The sequence below is a fragment of the Bidens hawaiensis genome, unplaced genomic scaffold, assembly GCF_021521415.1.
Source record: "Bidens hawaiensis isolate Kalapana, Puna unplaced genomic scaffold, B.hawaiensis_p1.1 tig00009425_1, whole genome shotgun sequence".
Classification (NCBI taxonomy): domain Eukaryota; kingdom Viridiplantae; phylum Streptophyta; class Magnoliopsida; order Asterales; family Asteraceae; genus Bidens; species Bidens hawaiensis.
In genome coordinates this window covers 257,153-282,498 of record NW_027491697.1, presented here as the reverse complement: position 1 = coordinate 282,498, position 25,346 = coordinate 257,153, and the positions used below count along the sequence as shown (strand labels likewise).

General features: G+C 34.3%; 2 protein-coding genes across 2 annotated transcripts; one reads left to right on the top strand and one right to left on the bottom strand.

The window, feature by feature from the left end:
- Positions 1 to 7,768: 7,768 nt before the first annotated feature.
- On the bottom strand, positions 7,769 to 15,355 carry LOC143532275 (lipoyl synthase, mitochondrial-like). The gene is made up of 4 exons (XM_077027365.1): positions 14,909 to 15,355; positions 12,948 to 13,159; positions 11,427 to 11,806; positions 7,769 to 8,026 (listed from the first exon to the last, which is right to left on the bottom strand). The coding sequence occupies exons 1-4, from the start codon at positions 15,322 to 15,324 to the stop codon at positions 7,922 to 7,924; spliced, it is 1,113 nt and encodes a 370-aa protein (XP_076883480.1). The 5' UTR covers positions 15,325 to 15,355; the 3' UTR covers positions 7,769 to 7,921.
- A 326-nt stretch (positions 15,356 to 15,681) lies between these two features.
- On the top strand, positions 15,682 to 23,872 carry LOC143532243 (secretory carrier-associated membrane protein 1-like). The gene is made up of 11 exons (XM_077027347.1): positions 15,682 to 15,744; positions 16,804 to 16,866; positions 21,978 to 22,011; positions 22,127 to 22,241; positions 22,689 to 22,759; positions 22,837 to 22,930; positions 23,050 to 23,097; positions 23,168 to 23,233; positions 23,343 to 23,391; positions 23,502 to 23,567; positions 23,672 to 23,872. Exons 1-11 carry the CDS (start codon positions 15,682 to 15,684, stop codon positions 23,765 to 23,767), a joined length of 765 nt encoding a protein of 254 aa, XP_076883462.1. The 3' UTR covers positions 23,768 to 23,872.
- The last annotated feature ends 1,474 nt before the right edge of the window (positions 23,873 to 25,346 follow it).

Genomic DNA, 25,346 nt, shown 5'->3' with positions numbered 1-25,346 from the left:
CGGTTTTCACAACCATCTTGGCCTTGATCTCCCCGGAACTTTTCATGATCCATAGATGTGTTCTTCGGCTCCCCGAACTAGACTACCTCTGTGACCATGTCCCCGACCATTCCCTCGGTCGCATGAACTCGCATATCCACTCCTTTGGCTGCAATCCTGGTCATCTAAACGAGCGAACAACAATCTTCCTTGATCTTCTTTTGTTCCCAAATCAAAACACGAGCATATCGTTCAAATCAAAATCTTTGGTTCGAATCTAACACGTTCAACCCGTTAAAAACAAAGTCTGAATTGAACCAACTTATTCAACCCAATAAAAAACACTCGATGGTGGTGGTCAAACCCTTCTTGTTCAAACAAAATTCAACTTTATCTTCTTAAATTTGGTGACGGACCAAACAAATATATTGCATACTTTTGGGTTTCGTGATTTTCAATTAAGCACCAAAGAAAACAAATACCCTTGGTTGACTTGTTTACCACACAACCAAACAAACTCCTTTTTGCCAACAGAATTCCGATTAACACCTTTGGTCTCCTTAGCGATCACGACTTTGATCGATAACACCAAGAGCGTAACCTAACCCCTTTGCTGCCGAAACCGAGTTATTCTCACATGTATAAATTCACCTGGACCCAGAACGGAAACCAACTTGTTTCCGAGTTGTCGACTCACAAACAATCTACTCACCGCCCGCCACTGGTAAACAATACCCACGCCGCTACTCCGACTAACAGTTCCGTCCACGTCGCCCCTGACGAGATTGAAAACACCGTCGGAAAACACAACCAACTTCGCCGTAGTTTCCAACTCCCGATCACCAGTTGCTTGATCCGCCTCACCGTCGATCACACTTAACTCAATTATCGATTTCTTGAACTTGGCTCTGATACCAATTCAAGTCCCGGATCAATAATCAACACACGAACTAAACGAATAACTCTCGTTTTATATTAATAAAAAAAATCACTCTAAAAACTGATTACAAACCCTCAAACCCTAACTCGGTTTGACTCTTGATGAACCCTAACTCGGTTACACCAACTTCACTCTAGATGAACCCTAACTCGGTTACATCACGTGTGTATCTAGATGAACCCTAACTCGGTTGCATCTCACACCACACTCTCTATAATGTCTAACCATGACATGTTTATATAGGACTAGCCTAACTTGCTAGTCAAGACATTACCTATTATAATTACAATACAATTAGGAAACATAACCACTATGACCTACTTGTCAATATTGGTCCCTCAAGTTCACTGACTTGTGACTTGTAGTCCGAAATTACTTCCAACAGTACATTGGCGCCTACACGCTAGAGGGCATTTTAAACTTTGGTGCTCTCCAAATCCCAATTCTTTTAACGTAATGGTGTTAGGCGTCTAGAAATAATGATGCGAGAGTTGCTTGACAACCAATACACATTATTTTAGGTGGTTACCCAAAATCTTTAAAAACATTCTAATTCTAACATTATTTACACACTAAATTGTTACATTTAAAATCACCATATAAATAATAATTGATAGTTTGAGCATTTTCAATGGGTTCTATATCTTCATCTTTAAAATTTAACTAAAATACATAATAACCTCATCCAACTCATTCTTTATTACTATCTCTATATTCTTTTGTCTTATTATCATTTTCAATATAAATTTATTTATAATATATATTTATAAAAAAGGGTAGTTGGAAATGGAGTATTGTGGCAACACTCTAAATTTAGAGGCTTCTTATATCATTTCACTTAAATTCAGAGATGGAGTTTGGAGATAGAGAATGAGTTGGAGTGATTATTTAGATGTCTTTTCTAAATTTTAGAAATGAAGATGAATATGGAGAACTCATTGGGAATGCTCTTAGTGTATGAATCAAATACAAATGACTTTTAGTATGAGAAGTGTGTAAATATTTAGTGTGATTATGTCAACGCTATAGTAATTATTATTACTCTATAATTTTGAACTAAAGTAATTTTAATTACACTATTTTATTTTTTTATAACATAATTACTTTAATTCAAAACTGTAATTACGTTAATTATTTGTGTATTTAATAGATTAATTTTATTTGTATCGAACTCCAGTCCATCCCATTTAAAGAAAAAAACGGCTCAATTCTTTTGTCATTTTCACAAAGGGCAGGCAAATGTGTACGTGTATATATTTTATACGAACATTTTTCTTATCCCAATTTATTTTGTTTTATAATGAAACTTTGGATTTAAAATATCCTATATCATCACGTCATATGCAATTTCATTGGTTCAAAGTTGTGACCGTTATATGAAAATTGATATTTATCGTTTAATACGACTTCCACAAACTTACAAAAATGGTAAATAAAATTATCACAATACTCTAGTTTTTTTAAAACAAAAGCAAGTGAAAAAGAAAAAGAAGAGCACCATATTCTTATTTTACCGTAGCTTAAAACAATTTTTTTATTATAAATAATCTTGATAGAAAAAACTATTGCTCTTAAGCAAATAAACTATGATATTCATATTTTAACATTCAGCCATGGTGGTTACTATACCTATCTTTGTCACGATGATACTTCTAAGATCAAATTCGGACTTCCAGGTGGTCACAAAGATTGATGATACTTCTAAGATCAACTTCCAGATGATCACAAACATGAGTGCCCAAGATTTCATACGTAAAACATATTGTTCAAATTGTTTTTATTATTGTGGTGAGAGAATAACACCTCGTCTACTTAGAACAACTCAAACCATTTATAATCAACGAATTATTTCTAATCTTTCTATACTCGATTTTCATTACAAAGATGCAGCATTCGTTGCTCAATTTGAATCTTGAGCATGTTGTAATATTATTACTATATAATTGTTGTTGTTGTTGTTGTTATTATTTTATTGTTATTATTTATTCTGTTATTGTCATATTATTATTATTATTATTATTATTATTATTATTATTATTATTATTGTTACAATTTTATTATTGTTGCTGTATTATTATCATGAGTTCATGGTATTTATAATGAATGGGATATTTTTAAGTTATAACTTTTGTAATTTATTTTTATTAGTTTCTATATCTAAAAAAATTTAACGTTAGTATTTATTTATTTGAATGTGTTAATTAAAAATTGTTTGAGGATAACAGGGATAAGGAAGATGAATATCATACTTTTAGGGATACGAGAGAAGTAATAGAGAAAATCTAATGTAATGTTAACGTGAAGCAGATGGAGCTTAGAGGTGAGAGGGATGAGAAATTTGGATACCCTATCTTACGGGAATGTGTGTAATATTAAAAGTCATGTAACGTAAAAGGAGATGCAATGAAGAATAAAATCAAGAATCAGAAGTCCGAAAGTCAAATGATACATACCAAAAGAAGGGTTTTAGATATGTGTATCTTAAGCGATGGCCACAAATTGGAAGTAACTCATGGAGCTTGTGAGTTGTGACTTGTCCAATTGATCATGAAATCATACAACGTCGTGATAATCTAATTTATACGTGTTAAACTTTGATTAGGGTACATTTTATTTCTTCTTTAATTTCCGACAACATATACTTTTAGCAATATTATTTTATCCATTTCTTCTGGCATATGACTAATTTAATAATAGTATTAAAAACGAAAATTTGGCTACTACCAATATCTCTATATTTATAGATTAATTAATTTTTTCGTAATTTATGCAATATTATTTTATTCATTTGTTCTCGTATGTTTTCTTTGATGTAGTGTGTTCAGACACCGACATCAACGTACTTGATTAGTCATCAATATGTAATATTTTAAAATTTCAATAATTAATATTTTATATATTATCTCTTATGGTGAATAAGTTTACTTAAAATGGTAAATAAAATAATAATAAAAGAAGGAAAGAGAAGTAGGCTAATTGAAGAGAAATAAATCATGGACTAAAAAGAAAAGATGGGCCTTAGGTCCATAGGCTTAAGGGAGTATAAATACCCCTTAAACCCTAAATCTTTCCATTTCCATCCAACTTATTCATCTTATTCTCTCTACACCTTAAAACACACACTTAAGCCATAAACACCTCCCATAGCCGCCGGCCACCTTCCAAACTTTAAACCAATCATAGCAACGTTGGAGCTTTGATCATACTAGCAAGATAAAAATATGGGCTGTATGCATCAGACACGGGATTCTCGGTGACCTGATCCTCCATTATGGGTTCTCGGTCAACGTGAGAATTCGGTCAACGAGGGTTCTCGGTTAACCCACGTTCTCGGCCAAACATGAGATTTCGGTTAACACGAGATCTCGGTCAAAGCCTGAGTTCTCGGTCAGGATGGGTTCTCAGTCATGAGCTGGGTTCTCGGCTGGCCAGTTCTCGGTTGGGTTTTGGGCCTGAATCCAGTTGGGCCCAGATGGATAGTTGGGCCCAGATAGTGAACAGTTGGGCACTGAATTAACTAAATCCATAAATGTTAAGCCCATCATCTTAGGCTTAGTAAATAAGCCTAACTTAGAAAATAAATTAAAATGTTAATGGAAAATGTGTTAAGACAGTTAATGAAAATAAAATTTTTTCAAGCTGACCTGGCACCAGCCAGGGGCTCTGCCCTTGGACCCCGCTAAGGGCTGCCGCCCCTAGAACCCCGCTACCAGGGGCGCTGCCCCCGGACCCCCGTTCGTTTTGGGTTATGTAAAGATAGAATTACGATGCGAGTAGTAATAGTTAATTGATACATGTAATATTATACACTTAGCCGTGCACAGCTCAAGAAGGGAATAACTATTAACGGTGAACGTAACCGCATTCAGATGAGTTTCTAGCCCCATTTATGTGTTATGTTTTCGGGGCTGCGTGCATACTCGATATGATTGTTAATACATTTATCCTAAGTGATAAGTGTATGCCTTATGTGATTATGTGAAAGGTAAGAATGATGGCTTGTCGGTACGTGAACGATCTTCAGATATTGTATGTGCTGTCAAGATATAATGTTATGTATAAGCTATGAATGATATGTATGCATGTTATGAATGAATGTAAGAGATAGAAAGGTAGAAAAGGGACTGGACCCTAATAATATCCAAGGCAGAAAGGGACTGGGCCCTTTAATAATCTCGAGGCAGAAAAAGGGACCGAACCTTGATAACTTCCGAGGCAGAAAAAGGGACTGGACCCTAATAATATCCAAGGCAGAAAAAGCGACTGGACCCTAATAATATCCAAGGCAGATAAAGGGACCGGACCTTAATAATATCCGAGGCAGAATAGAATAGAGTAAAGTAGAATTTGAATTATGAAAGTATGAATGAAAGTACGTATGTATGTATGTAAAGTATGGTATGTTATTAACTAGAACTCACTCAGCGTAGCTGACTTTTAGTATGCACGCAGGTGAGTAGAATGAGACAGCTCGCTTAAGGGGAACACGCGGCATTGAATAAGAGGCTGGCATCGGAAGACGTTTATGTTTAATATTATGTTATTTTGAAAGACAAGGTGTTTATTCTAAGACAAGTTATGGATTAATGTAATGTTTATGAAAGTTTTTATATTCCGCGAATGTTTTTATTAACTCTGATGACTAGAACTATGTGAATGAGTAAATCCAACGTCCATACGTGAGGCACCGGTAACGGGGCCTTACACAATATTCAATGGCATTATGCGTAGGTTAGAAGAACAACATGCATCTACACTTATCATTCGATAATGACATATATCCCGAGTACGCTACTTTTGTCAAATCCTTCACGTGCCCGCACTGTGAAAAAAGAAAACGTTTAAAATCAGCACAAGAAACTGATAAAAAGGACACTAAACTTAGGGTGCCCTCAAACAACAGTGTCACACAATGAAAAACACAGCACAAGCACGACGTGTCATGTACACGTGCATCATCCTACATGGCTGCATAACATGAACTTAAAGGATGAAGACCAAGCGATTCATAAGTACAATAAAGAGGTTTTAAAGCAGCAATGAGATTAGAACTTTAGAAGAAGTTAACAACGAACAAAGACATGCTAAGCGCCAATGAAAGGAAACATGCAACCTTGAAACACACGATAAATTTTGCAGGGACTAGGTGGAACATAATGCCACACTTCACACCAAAGATCAAGTCCTAGTTATTGTATTTTTTTTAGTTATGTTTTTTTTCTAACTATTGTTGTTGTTATTATTATGTATGTCTTTCAATTTGGCACCGACAGAAAACTTCATTTTAGTCAAGTTTTATCTACATTTCGATGTTTTATCTGCATTTCGATAAACTTTTTAATAGTTCTTTTTTTGCTAAGATTGTATAATACGAAACCTTTTATTATGAATGAAATTCTTTTAATTAATTTTTTTTCTTGTCAAAGACTTACATATCCGTCTACTTCATACTCATAAACATCACTAATAAATGATCTACACCGATATAATGCCAAAGCTGAAATAACTTTATATTTAAATTGAATTTTGTTATTAAATTTATAATGTTCAGAAAAATTGACGCTCGTTCAATTTCAAATACATACATACAAAATTTGTTACATGAGTAATAGTCCCAGAAGAAAATACAACATTTGATTACAAGATTACAGTGCCCACGATATGATGATGTTGACATGCCCATAATGACATGATATTGTGGTCTTTAGTTTAAAGTAGATTTATTATATTATATTTTTTGAAATAATAGTAAAAAAGAACAGGAAAAGGAAATTTAAATTTAGGAAATGAAAAGGTAATCAAATTCATTGATTTTCGTATAAAGCATCGTTCACCCCAAAGTCAGAATACAGTACCATTATGCTTTTCAGTTCCCTTCAAGTTAGCTTATTACGTTCCCAAGTGATACAGATATTTTATTTTCTAAATGCATTTTACATGGTTGTAGGCATAATAGAATCGATTCTATTATGCCTACAACCTTGTAAAATGCATTTAGAAAATAAAATATCTGTATCACTTGGGAACGTAATAAGCTAACTTCACATAGGATTTTTTGTCAAACCTTTTTTGATGAGGTGATAACACAAGTTGGAGGTCAATGGTTCAATCCTTGTATAGCGTAAAATAAATTCACATTGCATTTTTTTTTCTTTCCGGACATTTACCCACAGTTATCCTTATTTAAACTGGTTAGGATCATAGGATAATTGTCCTCCATACTGACAACTCTCACTCGAAAGATAACTTCATGGAAGGAAGCCTTCCCAAAACTCTTGCAACTATTGCTAAACTGGCTTTTGAAGATTGTTTGCTTATAAGCCTTGAATGAATGGTTATCAAATCATTTAGTTGAAAAAGCCTTGTACCAAGCTATTGTCGAATCGACTAAGCACTTGAATCTTGAAATACATCATGAACCAAGGATCATGATTAGACTCGGATGCTTAAGGATTTGAAGTTGAAATAAATTGGAAGTCTCAAACATAGAGTATACTAAATATACAAATTATAAATTTTATAAACAATTAAACTATTAGTATTAGTTTTTTTTTTCCAGTTTTTCATTCAAATCTTATAATTAAAATAGCCTAGTTTATAAAACTTTATGAAATTATAAGTATTTAGTAAAAAAAAAGTTTCATATAAAGTCAATATCAGTCTTCTTAAAACATAAAACTAAGATGATCAAAAAAGCATTATTATTATATTTTTCTAACAAATTTATATTACTTGGTTTATTTTATAACCTTAGTGGTCTGTGTATATAAAATTCACTAAATTTTTAACCCAGTTATCAATTTAACATCATTACTATGAACATAATTACAATGAATGAGGTAAGGAAAGTAGCAGCAGTACGAATTACCAATAACAATCGAAATGTTTGTGGATGAGAAGCAAGATCTTTTGGCCAGTTACATTTTCTTCTTCTCAACATTTTCACTTTTTATATAAATCACAAAAGAGATGATACATGCTATGATTAATAGAATAAAATTGTTATGCAGATACAGCGCGATCTTTTTCGATCATTGATTTGATGTAAAACTCGCCCGCTTTGTATGAAGACCTCACCATGGGGCCAGATGCTACGTATCGGAATCCCTGCCATAAACAAAAAACCACAAGATTCAAAATCATGTCTTCCCAAATTCTATAGCTTTATCATGAAATCGACCAAATTCGCACGATTTATTGGTTAAACAAATAGCTTCCTTTTATCAAGGACCTCGCGATTTTAATATAAATCAACTAATTCTTATCAGCTTTGCGTACTGTATGCAAGTCACAACAAAATTCTAGTGATTTATTACAAAAAACCATCAGATTACCACGCGTTGACACCAAATTATCACACTTTATATCTTTAAATATTATTATTATTATTATTATTATTATTATTTTCCGTATAAGTTGGGAATAATTGACCGAACAAAAATACCTGGTAAAATCACACTAATAGAATTTGGCATGACGAGAATCCTATTTAAATTATAGTCCTTTTGATTTTAATGAGGATCTAATTCAGATCGAGGTTTAGACCGAAGATAAACTACCCTAAAGAAATTACCCTGATTGCTCTAATAAAAACTTGGTTCCACTTGAACTGGAATTTACCGAAATTAGATTAGGTGGCCTTATAAAAAAACAAACTGCACACACTCTACATTCTACACCTAAATGAGTATAAAAAATTAAGTGGGCCAACATGAGAATTTTACCATGTTTGTAACACTTTAAACAGTTAAACCTTGTTATAATCATTTGAGAAGATGCTAATCTGTGTGATGGTTAGTAGATTGAGAGGTGGTCAATGATGCTTCTCCTAGACAGGTGGGGTAGTGTTTTATGACTTTCTTTTGCAGGTGATATGATGGATGTTTGGCTTTACTGAAGTAATTTGTTTGTTCCTGGTTTTCAGGTTTCATCAAATGAAGTTTCTAGGTTGTGGTACAAAACACACTATCATACATTTAACATCTAAATAGTAATAATAATGCAATAGTAATAATGTAAGTTTTTAACACAATAACTTTAGAGCTAATAATGATATTCTAGAAACTCCTTCGGAGTTTGACTAGAACACAAAAAATATTTTAACTTTTTTTTTCAAGTTTATAACAGTCTTTTAGTTTTATAAAGTAAATTTGAGAATTAAGATAACTTGAAAAATTCAAAAGAATTATAAACCAAAAATTTATTAATAAAAGGATAAACTATGAGTAAAATAAAATAAAATATTGATGTGTGATTGGACACAAAATTTCAAACGGGCCACATTATTTACCAAATTGATGGAAGAAATTGTTTGTGACTGGACACATTATTATAGTCCAAAAACCAAAGTATTCTCCTATTGATGATTTACTCTTGGGGTGTTAGGAAGTCACTCAGACATCATGGGAACTTTACCAAGGGAGTGTTTGGAATTCCTTATTTTGGCCTCCTTTATGACTTTTCATAAGTCATAAGTTACAACATAAGTTACAAAGTTGTAACTTATGGAACTTTTCCTCTGACATGCAATCCCAACCACCTTTTAACTTTTCTAAAAGTTAATAAATCATAATCCCAACCACCTTTTAGAGAAAAGTTAATAAATCATAAGTTGGTGAAAATAAGCAATCCCAAACACCTCCTGAATAAGTATTTTCCTATGGATCAGATAATATATACTATCTTCAATGCCAAGTGCGCTCTTAAGCGCCTTTAACTGCTACGTCATTTCCACATAATATCCTTACAAATCATTAAACACCTCAATTTCATCTCCAACCTACAAATATCCGTAATCTCTTTGATTTCCACCTCATCACCTACCCATTACACATAATATTTATATAAAATATTTTTGTTACTTTGGGCCCACTTTTTCGTAAGGGCACGTGGGGCACTTCTCCTACCCATGGAGAAGAAAGAGAGACAGAGACAAGTATAGATAAATCCGGTTAACCAAGGCAGCCCACATGAATGGCGATCAAAACAATCCGATACATGCTAAACATGCAGTCCATACACCAACCAATCCACGTTGCCTAAGAAGAGTTGTTGCATAAGAAGTTAGTTTAGACTTTAGATCATGGGTAGATATTAGGCTACTGCTTCAATTCCTTGTTATTTCCTTTCGTTTGTGTTTCCCTTAATGTAGACTATAGATAACAATGTATACTAAAAATGTTAGGTATTATTTTAGTATTGATGAAGTCTAATTCTCCCTGTTATCTTCTTCTCTTTATAATGAAGCCCCAAAATTGATGACAGGTGTTATCCGAGCTGGTTTCTATCTCAGCTATGGACCCTTGCGACTGCACCTTCCAAGCTATACCAGCCAAGATTCGAGTTCTTTGAGCCCTCTTTGTTCTGCCCCCTTCTACACTCATCACAACGGCTTACCAAAGCCACAACACACCACCTACCACTGCGATTGAACCACCATCAGCTCTTGCTGTTGTATCGACACCTGCCCCAAAACATGGATACATCCACCAAAACACCACCATCTTCTTCTCCTACATTTAACTAAACATAATTTAAAACCACCACGACCCGTACGTTTGCCGTCGAAAGAATCTAGAGTTAGATTAGATCATACATGGAGACCTACACCAAACTATCTAAATCGCCTAAGGGGAGCTGTTGCATGATATGTTAGATTAGATCATGAGTTTTAATTATTGGTAGATAGTGAGTTACTTCTTTAATTCCTTGTTATTTCCTTTTTGTTGTTTGTATTTCCCTTAGATGTAGGCTATATACAGCCACACAATAGTAGAAAGTATGAAATGAATATTGATTAATGTCCATGTTATCTTCTGTCCCAAAATTAGTACACAACACACGCATCCTCTCTTGCGTTGGTGATCGTCTAAATATACTTATGCTGACTATTTAAAGTTTTAACAGTTAATAAAGTTTTTACATTTTAAATGCATGCCAAACACCATCCTAGTTGTGATAAGAAAGCAGATAGTGGTGAGCCTTGAAATTAGGTTTTCATTCTAAGGGTGAAGTTTGTAATTGATATTTCATGTTCTGTAACTAATTGCATTTGACCAATAAATTTTAAATGTCTTTTACCTTTAGACCTATAACTCCAATATAAAACTACTTTAAAGATCATCTTTCAATGTATGAATACCATATAGGCTTGTGTAATTCTAACTCATAGATTAATTATGTTTTTATCTCTAATGGGTGATTTTGATTAATGTTTTATCTCTATTCTCTAATTGTTCAAATAAATAATTTAAAAAAAATAGGTCAAACTCGAGCAAAAGTCACCCCAAAGTACATTTTTAGACCTCCTAAATTGCTTCGTGCAAAAAACTAGATTAAAATTGTCACAATATAACTTTTTAATCATACTAACGTAGTAGGTGGTAACACGCTAATTTTTTAATAACGTTTCATTAAGAGTCAACAAAAACCATACCCCTGTATAAATATACCCATTTTGACCCATTACCCGAACCCGCCCAAATTGATAACAAGAGATAAAACATACCATTTCCATGCCTAGTAATCGGTATTTCTCAAATGCTTGCGGTGTTATGTACTCAGAAACAGCCATGTGGCGTTTAGAAGGTCGCATATACTGACCAAATGTCATGACATCAACACCTGCTGCCCTCACTTTCTCCATTGTACTTACTACTTGATCTGGTGTTTCACCGCAACCCAACATTATAGATGTTTTTGTAAGTGTGCCAGCTGGCGCGTACTCTTTTGCCTTCATTAAAACATCCAAAGATTGCTTAAAATTAGCACGGTGATCTCTGACTGAACTCTGAAGCTCTTCAACTGTTTCAATGTTATGAGCAAATACATCCAACCCCGACTTTGCAACCTTTTCTACACACGACGTGTCTCCTCGAAAATCAGGAACTGCATAATTAATTCACAATTAATTACAATAATAATAATTAGGCCTGCAAACAAACCGAATGTTTAGTGAACCATTCAGAGGAAAATTGGGTTATGTTCGTTAATTTAATAAACAATTGAAGACAAACAAAACCTTTTGTTCATTTAGTTAAATGTATGAACACATGTCTCATTCGTTCATTAATGTTCTTGAATGTTCGTATAATTAATAAATAAACAAAGATGAACAAAACGTTTTGTTCATTTAGTTATATGAACGATTATTTAATAAACGAACAAAGATGAACAAAACTTTTTTTTCATGTAGCTAAATGAACAAACATAAACACATGTCTGTTCGTTCATTTATGTTTGTTTATTACATTCGTTCGTTTAAGTTCATTTATGTTTGTTAGTTTACGTTTGTTAGCTTGTTTGTTTATATATTCATTTAATTTTTTAGGCTCATTACAATTTAGTCTAGTTTTATGAAATTCATATATTTTTTATGACAGTCTAGTCTAGTTTTGTTAATCTTTTAGGCCCCACAAATTGAGGTTCATGTTTACCTTTAATTGTTTTTTTGTTAGTTATGTTTGTTCATATATATTCACTTATGCTCGTTTATGTTTGTTTACATTAACTGTTCGTTTATACTATTAATGAACAAATATAAACGAACACGTACAAAAAACCCCCATTCGTTTAATTGTGCGTATTCGATCGTTTTTTCAGTTAAGTCAAACGAACAAACATAATAAACAAACACAAACACGTTCGTTTTCTTAACAAACAGCCACGAGCAAGAAACCCATGTTTGTTTAACCATTCTAGTTCGATTGGTTAATTGGTTAAAGTAATATGAACGAACATAAGTGAACACAAAAACACTGATTTTTCTTAACGAACAGACGATAACAAAAAATCCACGTACATTTCATTGCTCGTGTTCAATCATTTGTTCGATTAAAGTTAAACAAACAAACATGTTCATTTTCTTAACGAACGAACACAATCAAGAAACCCCTGTTCGTTTAATTGTCGTGTTCGACCGTTTGCGCGGTTAAAATAAACGAACACGAATGTGCCCAGTTTGTTAGGTTAGTTTCCAAGCCTAGCAATAGTAATAGTAATAGTAATAATAAAAGGAAGGCATTAATACCCAAGGCTTCAATGAGCATAGTGGGCTTCAGTATCTTCAATTTCTGAACGGTTTCAGCAAAATGACCGCTTCCTTGGTCAGACAAATCATCACGGTCAACACTAGTAATCACCACATAATCTAGACCCCAAGAAGCAATTGCTTCAGCAACATTTGAAGGTTCATTTGGGTCGGGAGGTGGTGGAGTGCGTGAAGTCTTCACATTGCAAAATCTGAAATAATAATAGTACAGAGTATAACTTATATGTAATTAGATTGAAAATAAATCAAGTGTAACCATATATGAAAAATGTTGACTAACACAAATACAAGATCAAATTTACTGAATGTGTATGTTGCTTCTTGTTGACATAAAAATTGGCTAGGACTAAGAGATAACTTGAAACCAAAATTGGTTAGGAGTGAATTTGGATAGTTTAAAAACAAAAAACTTTACTCTCTAATTGTTAGAAACGGCAAAAACTTAAGAACAATAATAGGTCCATCATGATTTAATTATCAGTACAAATTTAATATGGTTATATCTCACACAATAATCTACTTGTTAAGATAGTCACTACTTTTCTACCATCAATACGATAGGTTTAATACTTTATATCATATTTAGTACAGATAGTTTTAGGATAATCAACTATATTTATTGTTAGTATAAGTTACAGTTTTGTTCCTAATACAAATTTAATTGATAATATTATAGGCTAGGAAGCATGTGAGTGGTTCATTGGTTTTTCTTAAAGTATTATATGATCATTGTTGTACACATCTGTCGATACAATCATACAACCATGTTGAATATAGAAGAAAATAGAAAATGGGTCAAACTACTTGTAGATGTACTAAAATATTTCATCAGCAGTTCTCCATTTAGTACTAGGGGCTGGAGAATGACTATCACACATTTTTATTCTTAAAGTTAATATTATTGTGGATTTTTCAAGTGTCTTATCTGGTTTAATGGCACAATAACATGACATGTATTTCATAAACTCACCAAATGAAATCAAATTTAAAATTCAGTATTTAAATGTATTTAATATTTTGATGTGCTTTCTTACATACGGAATCATATAAAGATGTAATTAGTATTTCCGCTTTGACATTGTCTTAGTAAATTAGATGCAATGTACTTCATATATATATTATCAAAACCCAACTGACAAGAATTTGTTTTGCATAAATTATTAGTATGAATCTAGAAGAAGCCCTTCCTACTTTAGTTACATTTTTATAGCTTGCTCAAATCCCACCGTGTGTTCAAAAGTAATATCTGAGTTTTTAAGCATTCTGTTTTTCTAGTAGTATTTTTTTTGTTGGTTCAGTTTTAGTTTTCTCTAATAGCTGACCTCAATTTTCTGCTCAAGTTGGTTTCCTTTTTTATTTTTTTTTTCAAGTAAATTAACTTCTAGCTTTATCTTTGTTTCCTGTATGGCTCAATTAGTGAGTTCATTGATTTTACTATGATTAGTTTCTTGGTTGATATCAAGAAATTGGCTTTTGCGTTTCTGTTTGTTTGTTTTGTATGTTAAAGGAATCTTGAATCCATTAATTTTGCTATATAAATTTGGTGTCCTGTTTCACCCTTCAGTAAATTACTCTCAAACTCATTTAATTATAATCGTTTATTAATCCAATCAACGCTACTTGTTTTTTTCTTCACGATCAAACAGATTTGTATTGAAAACAAACTCAAAGAGGTAAACTTTTATTCTAAATTTGTATTAGAAACAAAATCATAGCTTCATAGCCTATTTACATTTCTGATTACTAGTTTCTAATGTTCCATTAGTTTGCTCAATCCACTAAATATATATATATATATATATATATATATATATATTTCTCAGTAACTAAACGTTCGAATACCGCAATTCTAACCTACCACGATAACAATTGAATTAACATATCCACAACTACAACAACTAATCAATTATTCAAATCAACACCAATACTGATTAACTCACCTGCAACCTCTGGTACAAGTATCACCAAGTATCATAATAGTAGCAGTGGCGGTGCCGGTTTCGCCACCGGACCAACACTCGCCCAAATTAGGGCACTTAGCCTCCTCACAAACCGTATGCAGCTTCAATTCCCTAAGCTTCTTCTTAATATGCGTGTACTTCTCACCGCCAGGAATCGACTCCTTCATCCATTTAGGCTTCGGCAACGGCTTCTTCTTCGTACCGACCTCAACAGAATACTCCTCATCGGATGACAAGCCGATGAAGTCGTTCAGAGTGGGCGATTCGGCGGCCAGACGGTTCCGGAGGTCCGCTAGGGTTTTCGGATGCTGGATTTGGGACGAGAAGGTTCGAGATGAGAGGAGGTTGGAGGTAATTAGGGCTCGTGAGAGTGATTTGAAGCGTGAATGCATCATCGTGTTTGTTTGTTGATGGTTTTCGAACGGGTTTCAGTTGAAGCTGTTTTGAAGATGGGGATTCATTTGCCACGGGGATTAGGTAGTCTGGTTATTTTGACCACAGAATATAATAAACTGAATAATATAGTTATCGAGCCTGAATAGCTTATTGACCGTTTGCCTGCTATCTCAGATGTAACAAAATTTCGGATGATTTATTCACTACTAGAAAATTGACTCTGACTCACAGTGTTTGTAGCATGTATCCTGAAAAGCAAGGAAGTGAAAAATATAATTATTTATCGGTGATTGGTGGCGCTTAAACGACGGATAACGTAACTAGAAAAAAAGTGACTGTTGATGGATTACTGACTGATGCGTGAATGTTTACATTTTGTTGTCGGTGGTGGGAATAAGTTTTTGATGAACTCTCACTCGGTAACTCACTAAATTGTCGACAGTTTTAAAGATAAGATTTTTGATAAGATTCTTGTTCAGTTGTTTAGGACGTTTTTACTTGATGCGGTAACTTGGATGAAAGAACTTTTCTATTAGTTGAAGCATCTGTCATGGATGGAGGATTTCCTTGATCTCTTCAAGAAACATGATCAGAAACAGGATCCAACATAACTCCATGAATAATCAAAATGGCCCAAATGGAGGGGCTCATTTTCTTCTCAAGAAAGATAAAGACTTGCAAATAAAAATTTGGTATGAGTCTTCTATGGACTCTACTTTCTGTAATAAAACTAACTGAAAGGTTATTAGCTTGACTGGAAACTAACTGAAAGGTTAACAACTAGGTCGTTTTGAAGACTAGAACGAAATTGAAAACATTGTTGAATTTCTCGCTAAAGACAACGGATTAAATACTTTTGTACGTTTTATGCTCATTATCGTTGGCCTTTTATATGATTTTATACTAGATTATTTCATCTTAATAACAAAAGTTTCATACTGTAGTCTAGCATGAGGTCGTTATTTAAAATCTTTTTTACTCTTGAAAATGTCGTCTAAAATAAATAGATTGAAAAAAGAATAAATTAACAATAAACCGAAAAAATATAATAATAACAATAATAATAATAATAATAATAATAATAATAATAATTAGTCCTAACCTATGATGTGGCAAGTTAAGTGCCGAGTCCATAGTTAACTGATCTTTGAAGATTTCATTCGTTAGAAACCAAAACGGCAGCTTGAGAAACACATGTACACTGGGTACAATAATAACCCAATTAACATACACTCAAATCCTTAAACGTCTTGAACAGTTACTGATCAAAAAGTTTGTAGTCAATCATCATTTTTCTGATTTCTTGGATCTCATGGGTAACGATTAGTCGATTATGATTCGAATCCCTTTGCTGAAGTGGTAATCTAATAACCGTTCTTGTTATGTAATCTAATATTGATCATAGATTTTGTATTTTATGCATGGTGATGATGATGGTTTTGTTATGTATTGTCGTTTGTATTTGATAATGATGCTAGGATTTGAGTGCCAAGGAGAAAGAGCTTGAAGCAAAGGAGGCTGATTTGAATCGGAGAGAAGAGGTATAAACTCGCAGCAAATGCGGTTTCGGGCTAGTGTGTAAGAGTAAATATTGAAGTACAATTCAAATGGTTAAGTTTTTAGAACAACTAAGATCAAACACTCTCTTATCATACTCCTTATTAATTTACACATTTTTGTTAGAACCCTCACCATTTGGGTGAGATGCCTTTTTTTCCGGCACTTTTATACCACTATGCCAAAGGGCCTTTGGTAAATGGTCAAGTGACTAGCCGATAGCAAAGCCATTAGCTTAGAATAAGAAGTCAATAAGGTCGTTAGCCTGTTAGAGAATGAGAAGGATCCAATAAGTCTAGATGGTCGTTAGTAGCTGGTTACAAAATATTAGTTAAGTATGTCGGATATTTCATATTTGCTTTGTTATGAATCACTCAGATCTCTAAATTTTGCATAAACATTTCACCTATTTGTATTCATAAGCTCCAACATTCTACCATTGTTAATGCAAACTAGGTGTTGAAGTTCTTACTTGATCAACAATGACTACCATGTTGCATTTGGAACCGCGCAACCGCTCATACATGTGTTTAAGGTAGGATATGTGCTTTGGAGTATGATTGTTCAAAACTTATTACGCTCTCAAGATCCGTGAGGGTATGTGGGAGCAGCCTTTATTGAATAGGATGATGATCAAGGGAGACTTAAAGAAAACAAGAAGGACGAAAATTGCTATGCCCATCATCCAACATGTTGCTCATGACACGATGTATTCTTGAAAACAATTACAAATTCAACAACAATACGAGTGTGGACCTTGCTGCAAACCAAGTACTTGGGAGATTCCAAAGTTATAAGTAGTAAAATAGTAGGGATTACGAAGGAATTTCGAAACATTACAAATGAAAGATGATGAATTAGCGTCCGACTTTCTATCCAAAGTCATGAGAATCGTTAACAAGAAAGGTGCACATGGTGAGTATGTTGCTGATCAAATGTGGAGCTAAAGATGCATGGACAAAGGTGAGGATGAAAGTTCGTTCGAGCCAAAAGGAGAAAATTTTGCTCCGTCACTTTTGATGAAGGTAACGGAAACCTACGTGGCTAAAGTGCAATATATTTGGCAATTTGAGGGCGGGACGCTGGAGTGACTCACAGGGGCATCCAACAACATGGAATGAAGAAGACGAAGAGGTTTTCAAGCTTTTAATGCCCTTTTCTCAACATAAAACTCCATATACTCCGTATAGACTAATCAAATTCAAATACATGTACGGATACTGTACCAAGCTCATCCCTACATGATGGTGGTCATAAGAGGGTTGACGTAGGTAAAGTAATGAGGTGGGAGTGTTATTTTATGAAGCTTAGTAGGAAAGATGTTGTGAAGATATGAGGTTGCGTGAAGAACTTCCACCAAAAGCGAATAGGGAAGCTAGACATGTGAAAGAAGAGCACACGTTACTTCTTTTAAGCGACGAATCATGCACTCATACTTTCCGTTTTGTTGAGTTGTTTGCGGGCAAGAAAACCGAATTGAATAAAAGTTTTAAAATTAGTGTTGTCAAATTCAACCCCCCCCCCCCCCCCCCACATCACATTGGAATAATTTAATTGGCAAGTGAAATTGTGTTGCAACGCATTGGTGAAAATAAGTAAACTTAATAATCGTCTTAGATTTATAAATTTTAATGTTTAGGTCCTTGTATATTGCGTGAAATCACCTGTTAAAACCATATGACATTTATAACCCGCATGGCTCAATATAAGGGGATGCCCACAAATCACAATGTAAAATAGTAAGAGGTACAAAGTAAGAGTTGTAGAATCTGAAAAAAAGGCAAACATGTATGTTTAGATAATTGACAAGAATGACAAACAAAATGTAGCTTTAATTTATTGCAAGAAATAAACTGCTTCGAATGAAGAAACTCCATGACGAGTTGACCTGGGTGCCTAATTCGGTTGTGCCAAAAAGGAGAATCTTTAGTTTAAGTGAAGCAAGCGATGGCAGAATCGTTGGAGGTGAGCGAGTAAAAATCACTCGTACTGTTGTGATGACTTAGGATCATGTCATCCTTGAAATCCTTAATTGAGAATCCAAAATAGTCTTCAATGGAAGTCTAATTATCAATATCGAATTTACGTACAAAAATAAGGTTTTTAATAAATTTGAGTTAAATAGAACCGGTATTAGGTGTAAGGGTTAGATGGCATGGGAATAGTGGAAGATTCCCAACCCAAAACTGGAATTTGATTACCATTACCTACGAATATCGACGCCATTGGTGAATACGAGGAAAAAGTATTAAGTTTATCTAGGTCATATGCGACATGAGAGGATGCATATGTATCGAGATGCCATTGATCATCATCAGAGTCCATGAAGAGAGCCTGAATAGGCCAGTTGGGTTGTTCAAGTGAGTTTGTTTTGATTAAATGGACCTGGACCGACTGATTCCCGGATTGGGTTGCATGGTTGTTATTGGGCCGAGAAGTGAGTTTGGGATTCCAAGGTTGAGCCTAAGCTTGGGTTGGAAATAGGTAGGGAGGGAGAGCCCAGGAGGAGCACATTCTCAATCAACATTCTCAATCAATCTCTCTCCCTAGGGAAAATGCTTATGATCAGTTTCAATTTGAGGCACGCCATATTGAAGCCCGAGAAACCATCTCACCCACTCCTTTGGCTTTCGCCGCTGTCACGTCTCAACCTTGAATTCGTCCGCCTGCGAGAACCAACCACTATCCAACATGGATCACTAAACCTGCTGCTCTAATGCCCCCAGTCAGGACTTAACAGAATTAACCGTTCCAATAGTCGTGGCCAAGGTCAGATCCAACAACGATCATACTCGGCCCAACCACCGGCTTATGCTCCTTATTGGGCTCCTCCCTGCCCATTTCTAACCAAGATTGGTCAACCTTGTCCAAACCCATTTCTCAGCCTAACAATATTACAACCCATTCTGTAAATGGATCGGCCCATGCCCATTTAACCGAAAAAGACGCACTTGAACCAACCCAACTAGCCCATGTTATTCAAGCTCGCCATGGACTTCGGTGATGATATGTAGCATCTCGATACATGTGCATCCTCTCATGTCACGTATGATCCAGGTAAAAACTCAATACTTTTTCCTTGTGTTCACCAAGGTTGTCAATATATGTAGGTAATGGAAATCGAATTTCGGTTCCTCCACTATTTCCGCACCATCTAAACCATTACTCCTAAAATTGGTTCTATTTTACCCCAACTTCATTAAAGCCTTATTTATGTGCATAAATTTGATATTGATACATTGAATTTAACATTTTTGGATGCTCTATAGGATTTTAAGGATGACATGATCCTAAGTCGTCATAACAGTACAAGTGATCTTTACTCGCTCACCTCCAACTCTTTTGCCACTGCTTGCTTTTCTTCAACTAAAGATTCTCCCTTTTGGCAGAACCAACTTGGGTATCATAGAGTTTCTTCGTTTGAAGCAATTTATTTCTTGCAATAAATAAAGTTACTTTTTGTTTTTCATTCTTGTCAATTGTCTATGATGCAGTTTTGGAAGCGATCAATGGCTCGAGAGACTCATGATTAATCAAAGGCGATAAATCGAACCAAAGGTTCAATAACAATGTTCTTTTATCAATAAACTTAAACAAAAACTACTAAACAAGAAACCCTAACAACCATATTTATAAATAAAATAAACAGCTGGGCCGGGCTGACTTAATGGGCCGGATACTCCTGCATCAGTCTAAACATAAGCGTTTGCTTTTTCTCAAAGTCTACAGCTCGCACTTTGTTACCTTTTGATATTTTACATTGTGATTTGTGGACGTTCCTGATTTTGAGCCACGCGGGTTATAAATATTATATGGTTTTAACGGATGATTTCATGCAATATACATGGGTCTATCCATTGAAGTTTAAATCTGAGACATTTACTAAGTTTACTTATTTTCACTAATACGTTGTAAACAATTTCACCTGCCAATTAATTTATTCTAATGTCAGGGGAGTGAATTTTACAACCCTAAATTTAAAAATTTTGCAACTGCACATGATATTCAATTTCGGTTTTCTTGCCTACACACATCTTAACAAAATGGGAAATCCGAGCACATGATTCGCCTTACATGAAATCATGGTTGCTCTCCTTTCCCATGCCTCACTTCCCTCTTCATTTTGGGTGTATGCTTTTCACGAGCCTCATATCTTCATAACATCCTTCCAACTAGGCTTTATTAGAAATCACCCCCATCTCAATACCTTACCTGCCTCAACTAGGGTTGTGCAACGGATCACTGCTAGAACTAGGCTGGAACCGAAACCAACAAATGACTGAAAAATAAACCCAGAACCGGGTCTGTTATAGAAAACCGGTTTGGTTCCAAAATAGTTAAAATCGGTTCTCACTAACCGGTTATGTGGCAGAAGCAATTATATCGGTTATGTTATCTATTGGTTACAATTCAATAGAGTATCCAAATTCTTATATTTGTAACAACACAATTACACAAACATAGTAATTTCTTATTGCCATCAAGATTTAATTGTTAATGAACTTAATTCCTTATTCTTCAAGGCACTATCAAAAAATGAAAACTAAATTAATATAACATAGTTCATTATCAAGGAACACCTATTACACATGTGGATCGAATAGTTACAATTGAAGCAAACAAGCAAGAAATGAACACTTGTGTACCATTTAAAATTTCAATAACTGAAGACTTGCGACCAAACAATTGCAAGAGAAGGTTAGATTAGGGTTTTAATTAAGAGGCCATCGGTTTTTGTTAACAGACCACCTGTCTCTTCGTTTTAGCTTGTGAATGTGGAAAGCCCATTCCAAAAACTGGGATTAAAAATATGGTTCAGTTTGGTTCGTTTTAAAATTCAGCTTTTCGGTTTTGTTTTTGATAATAAAAGTAATTACTAATAGTTTGGCCTAGTAACCATTAAATTCGGACCGCGAACATGTTGTTGCTAACTACTAAATTGACTCATTCTCATTTAGTGCTAACGGCTAAATTGACTTCTTCGTATTAATCATTCGAATTGCACTTTAACATGTAGACGCTAAAGATTTCGTCCTTGTGCTTCTTTCACTCGTATATACATAATTATTGATTACAATAGTTGTTATTTATATAGGAATTAAAAAGAAAGGAAGAGGCTGCCAAACGAGGTAATTTCATTTTCTTTTATTCAACTTGCTTTGGATTTTAGTTCGATAACATGGTAAAAGTATATTGTGGGGGCACTAAATATGAACTTGTATATCTACACCATCTATTTTGCAGCTGGGATTGTTGCAGAAAAAAAGAACTGGCCACCTTTTTCCCCTCTAATTCATCATAACATTCCAAATGAGATCCCGCTTCATCTACAAAGAACACAATATGTTGCATTCACAACATTGCTTGGTACGTAAATTCGGCATTGCTAAACTGATATGTGCGTCACTTCATTGTGATAATCGATTTTTAGCCTATTTTAGGAGTGTTGTTTTCATGACAATATGTTGAAACAATGACAATGGGGAAAAGGGTGATATAATGATGCATGGATGAATCGAAAACCGTCACATACCACGCATAGCTAGGGCAGCAAAAACGGCTAGATAGCAAACTTAAACGCTTGTATGAAATATTAATGGAAAAATGTTGTGAGTGCCCTTTTTAAAATGCACATCCAGTTATCTAAACACCACTGAAAGACTTAAGACATTAAAGTTAAAAGGCTTTGTAGAATTTCAAATATATGCGTTTTAGATATGAATCTATAGACAAAAGGGTGACCTTTTACCATTATTAAAGCGAAGGAGTTGAGCCTAAGTAATAAGAATTTGGTGTATTGTGATATTTTTTCGGGTATAGTTGTATGCCTCATATGGAATCTTGTAGCGGTCACCATGGCTTGGTTTAAAGGCTCAGGTTTAAAATTTTAACAACGAAACCGTACTTATTTCTATATTACATCTTAAGCACGATTATTGTTTCTCAATTCCCAGCCTTGGAAGTTTGGCTTCTTGCGGTTATCTACCTCATAACAGGAATTCCTGGGGCTTATATCTTGTGGTATCGCCCGTTGTATCGCGCTATGAGGTATAATCCTTATGCTTTTATGTTGCTAGATATATGATCTAATTTTTAAACTAGAAAACAAAACCTTAGCTGTTGTTAATTACTTAATTATATATTCATTTGTTGTTTTCTCTCAACAGGAACAATGGTACTTTGATATTTGGATTCTTTTTCTTTACATACAGTATAAGCTTTCTAACTTTGCTTTCCCAGTATGTTTCTTATTTGTTTTTCACATATGATTTTGTGCTTGCAGTGTCACCTTTTCTTTTGTGTATATGCTTCGATTGCCCCTCCTGTGATCTTCAACGGGAAATCTCTCACGTAAGTGATCCTTGATTGACTGTTTATGATCTTCACGGATTTTGATATTTGGATCTACAATATTAACAGCAATGACACATGACGATTGAGTTGTGTTTAAATGTTACAGTGGGATCTTCTCGGCGCTAGATATTTTACCCGTTAATGGTGTGGTTGGAGTAAGTTTTTTTAACCTTTTTGTTCTCTTTCAAATATTCATATTCCACATAAAACGTTACAAACCAATACACAAGACAAAGAGGGTCACTGTTTGTGTTGGCATTTGTAGTGTATGTACATGATTGGATCTGCGCTCTTTGCTCTTGAATCATTGATAAGCATATGGGTGATTCAGGTTCTTATATATATACAACTCACATAGCGTGTTCTTGTTCTTTTGCCGTCCATGTATTGTGTGCTATAAGTCTGTTAATATATATGTTCATTATGTATGTGCAGGATGTTTTTAGGTATTTCCGTAGCAGCGGAAAAGCTGAAGAGGCCAAGAATGATGCTAAAAGAACGACTATGATGGTAGCATTAGGACACGCTTAACCATGGCCGGCCAAAAGGAGCAAAAGTTTAAGTTTGTTTTAGATGATTTTAGATGTGCAAACTAGTTGTTATTAGAGTCAACGAGGAGACCCAACATATATATGATTGACCTTTTGTCAACTTGATAGATAGATCCTTTTAACTGTTTTTCTTTTCTTTTGCTTATTGAGTTATGACATTTTAAAGCTATGATGAAGACACTAATATGAATCTGCGAAAGCAGAAGCCAGAAACTGAAACGTCGAAAAGAAAGAAAAGAAAATCGTTTAATTGCAAACACAATATCCGCTCTTAATAACATTCAATTTTTTTTAAAGTGCTAATATGTTGTTTCCTTTAATTACAAACAACTTCTGAAAGGGCACTTGATGCACCCGATATTCAAGACGATTACTACTTGAATCTGTTAGGTTGGGGAAGCGCCAATGTTCTTGCCATTGCCCTGGGACATACGGCGTATTCATGGGATGTTGCAGATGGTAACACATCAGAACTTGTTAGTGAAGATGACGAAGGGAGCCCGGTGATGAGTGTTCAATGGGCCCCCGACTGATGCAGGAGCATCCGGCCCATTAAGTCGCCCGACCCAAATTTTATGTTTATTGTTATTTACAAATATGGTTGCGACTTGCTAGGTCTCTTGACCATTAAAACAATGGATATTCATCACGATTAGATGATAACTACTTGTAATTCCTGGGAAAGATTCTAAAAAAATTGTGTTACCAGGGTTAAAAGATTTAAATTGAACTCAACATTAAACTAGTATAAGCAATTTGAGATTGATCACATAGGTTAGGCATCATCATATAAGCAATTTTGTGAAGTAGTTGTATTAAGTTTTTACTTGCTACCGAATCCTTTCTGCTTTCTCAATTCTCTAGCCATAATCTAAAAAATATCACTAGCTTTATAACAATCAAATTGGAAGCATCAATTTAAAAGCATCAAATTGAAAGCCATTGCTAGGAGCGTTTGTTGTCCGAGTTAAATTACTCACCGAGCCTCATGATATGTTATGATTTAACTAATGATGATATATTTGTCACATTTGAAATTAAAAAAAAAATCCTAAACATTGTTAGAAGCATTTGTTGTCTTTGTTAAAATCAAGAAAAAGTTGAGATTTAAAGATAACTCTAGATCAACATAATCACTTAAAAAAGTGTCCATTGAAAAGAAAGATATCTACAACCTTTACACATTCTTTCAAAAGTTATATAGTAACAAGCCATAACAAAATTGGTTCTCTTTTTGGTAGATCCTTTAAGTTGCTAATCCGTAACATTATATTTTAATATATCTCAGTCGAACATCTTTTTAATCATGGTTTATCACAATTATACTTTTTGTCCCAATTAATTTCAATTCAATTTAAAGAACTCTAGTTTCACAACACAATTTGAAGCATAAACAACATATATCTCAAATTCCAGGTCACGAGTATAAAACAACAAACAACATTGTCTAGAATAACCACAAAAATTAATATTCACGCCTCAAAAGATAACCAACTACATAAATATTTACAGCTGACAGAATATTAATATAACCAAAACCATACAACTTATTAAACAAC

Bases quoted from the DNA above. Each gene is read 5' to 3' on its own strand.
- LOC143532275 (XM_077027365.1), bottom strand. From the start codon at position 15,324: ATGATGCATTCACGCTTCAAATCACTCTCACGAGCCCTAATTACCTCC. The intron at 11,807-12,947 runs GTATTAATGCCT...TTAATTATGCAG, and splicing joins TATGCTCATTGAAGCCTTGG to TTCCTGATTTTCGAGGAGAC. The intron at 8,027-11,426 runs GTATGTTTTATC...TGTTTATGGCAG, and splicing joins GATTACTAGGCATGGAAATG to GGATTCCGATACGTAGCATC.
- LOC143532243 (XM_077027347.1), top strand. From the start codon at position 15,682: ATGCGTGAATGTTTACATTTTGTTGTCGGTGGTGGGAATAAGTTTTTG. The intron at 15,745-16,803 runs GTAACTCACTAA...TAATGATGCTAG, and splicing joins TTTTGATGAACTCTCACTCG to GATTTGAGTGCCAAGGAGAA. The intron at 22,242-22,688 runs ATTGCTTGGTAC...GTATTGTGATAT, and splicing joins CAATATGTTGCATTCACAAC to TTTTTCGGGTATAGTTGTAT.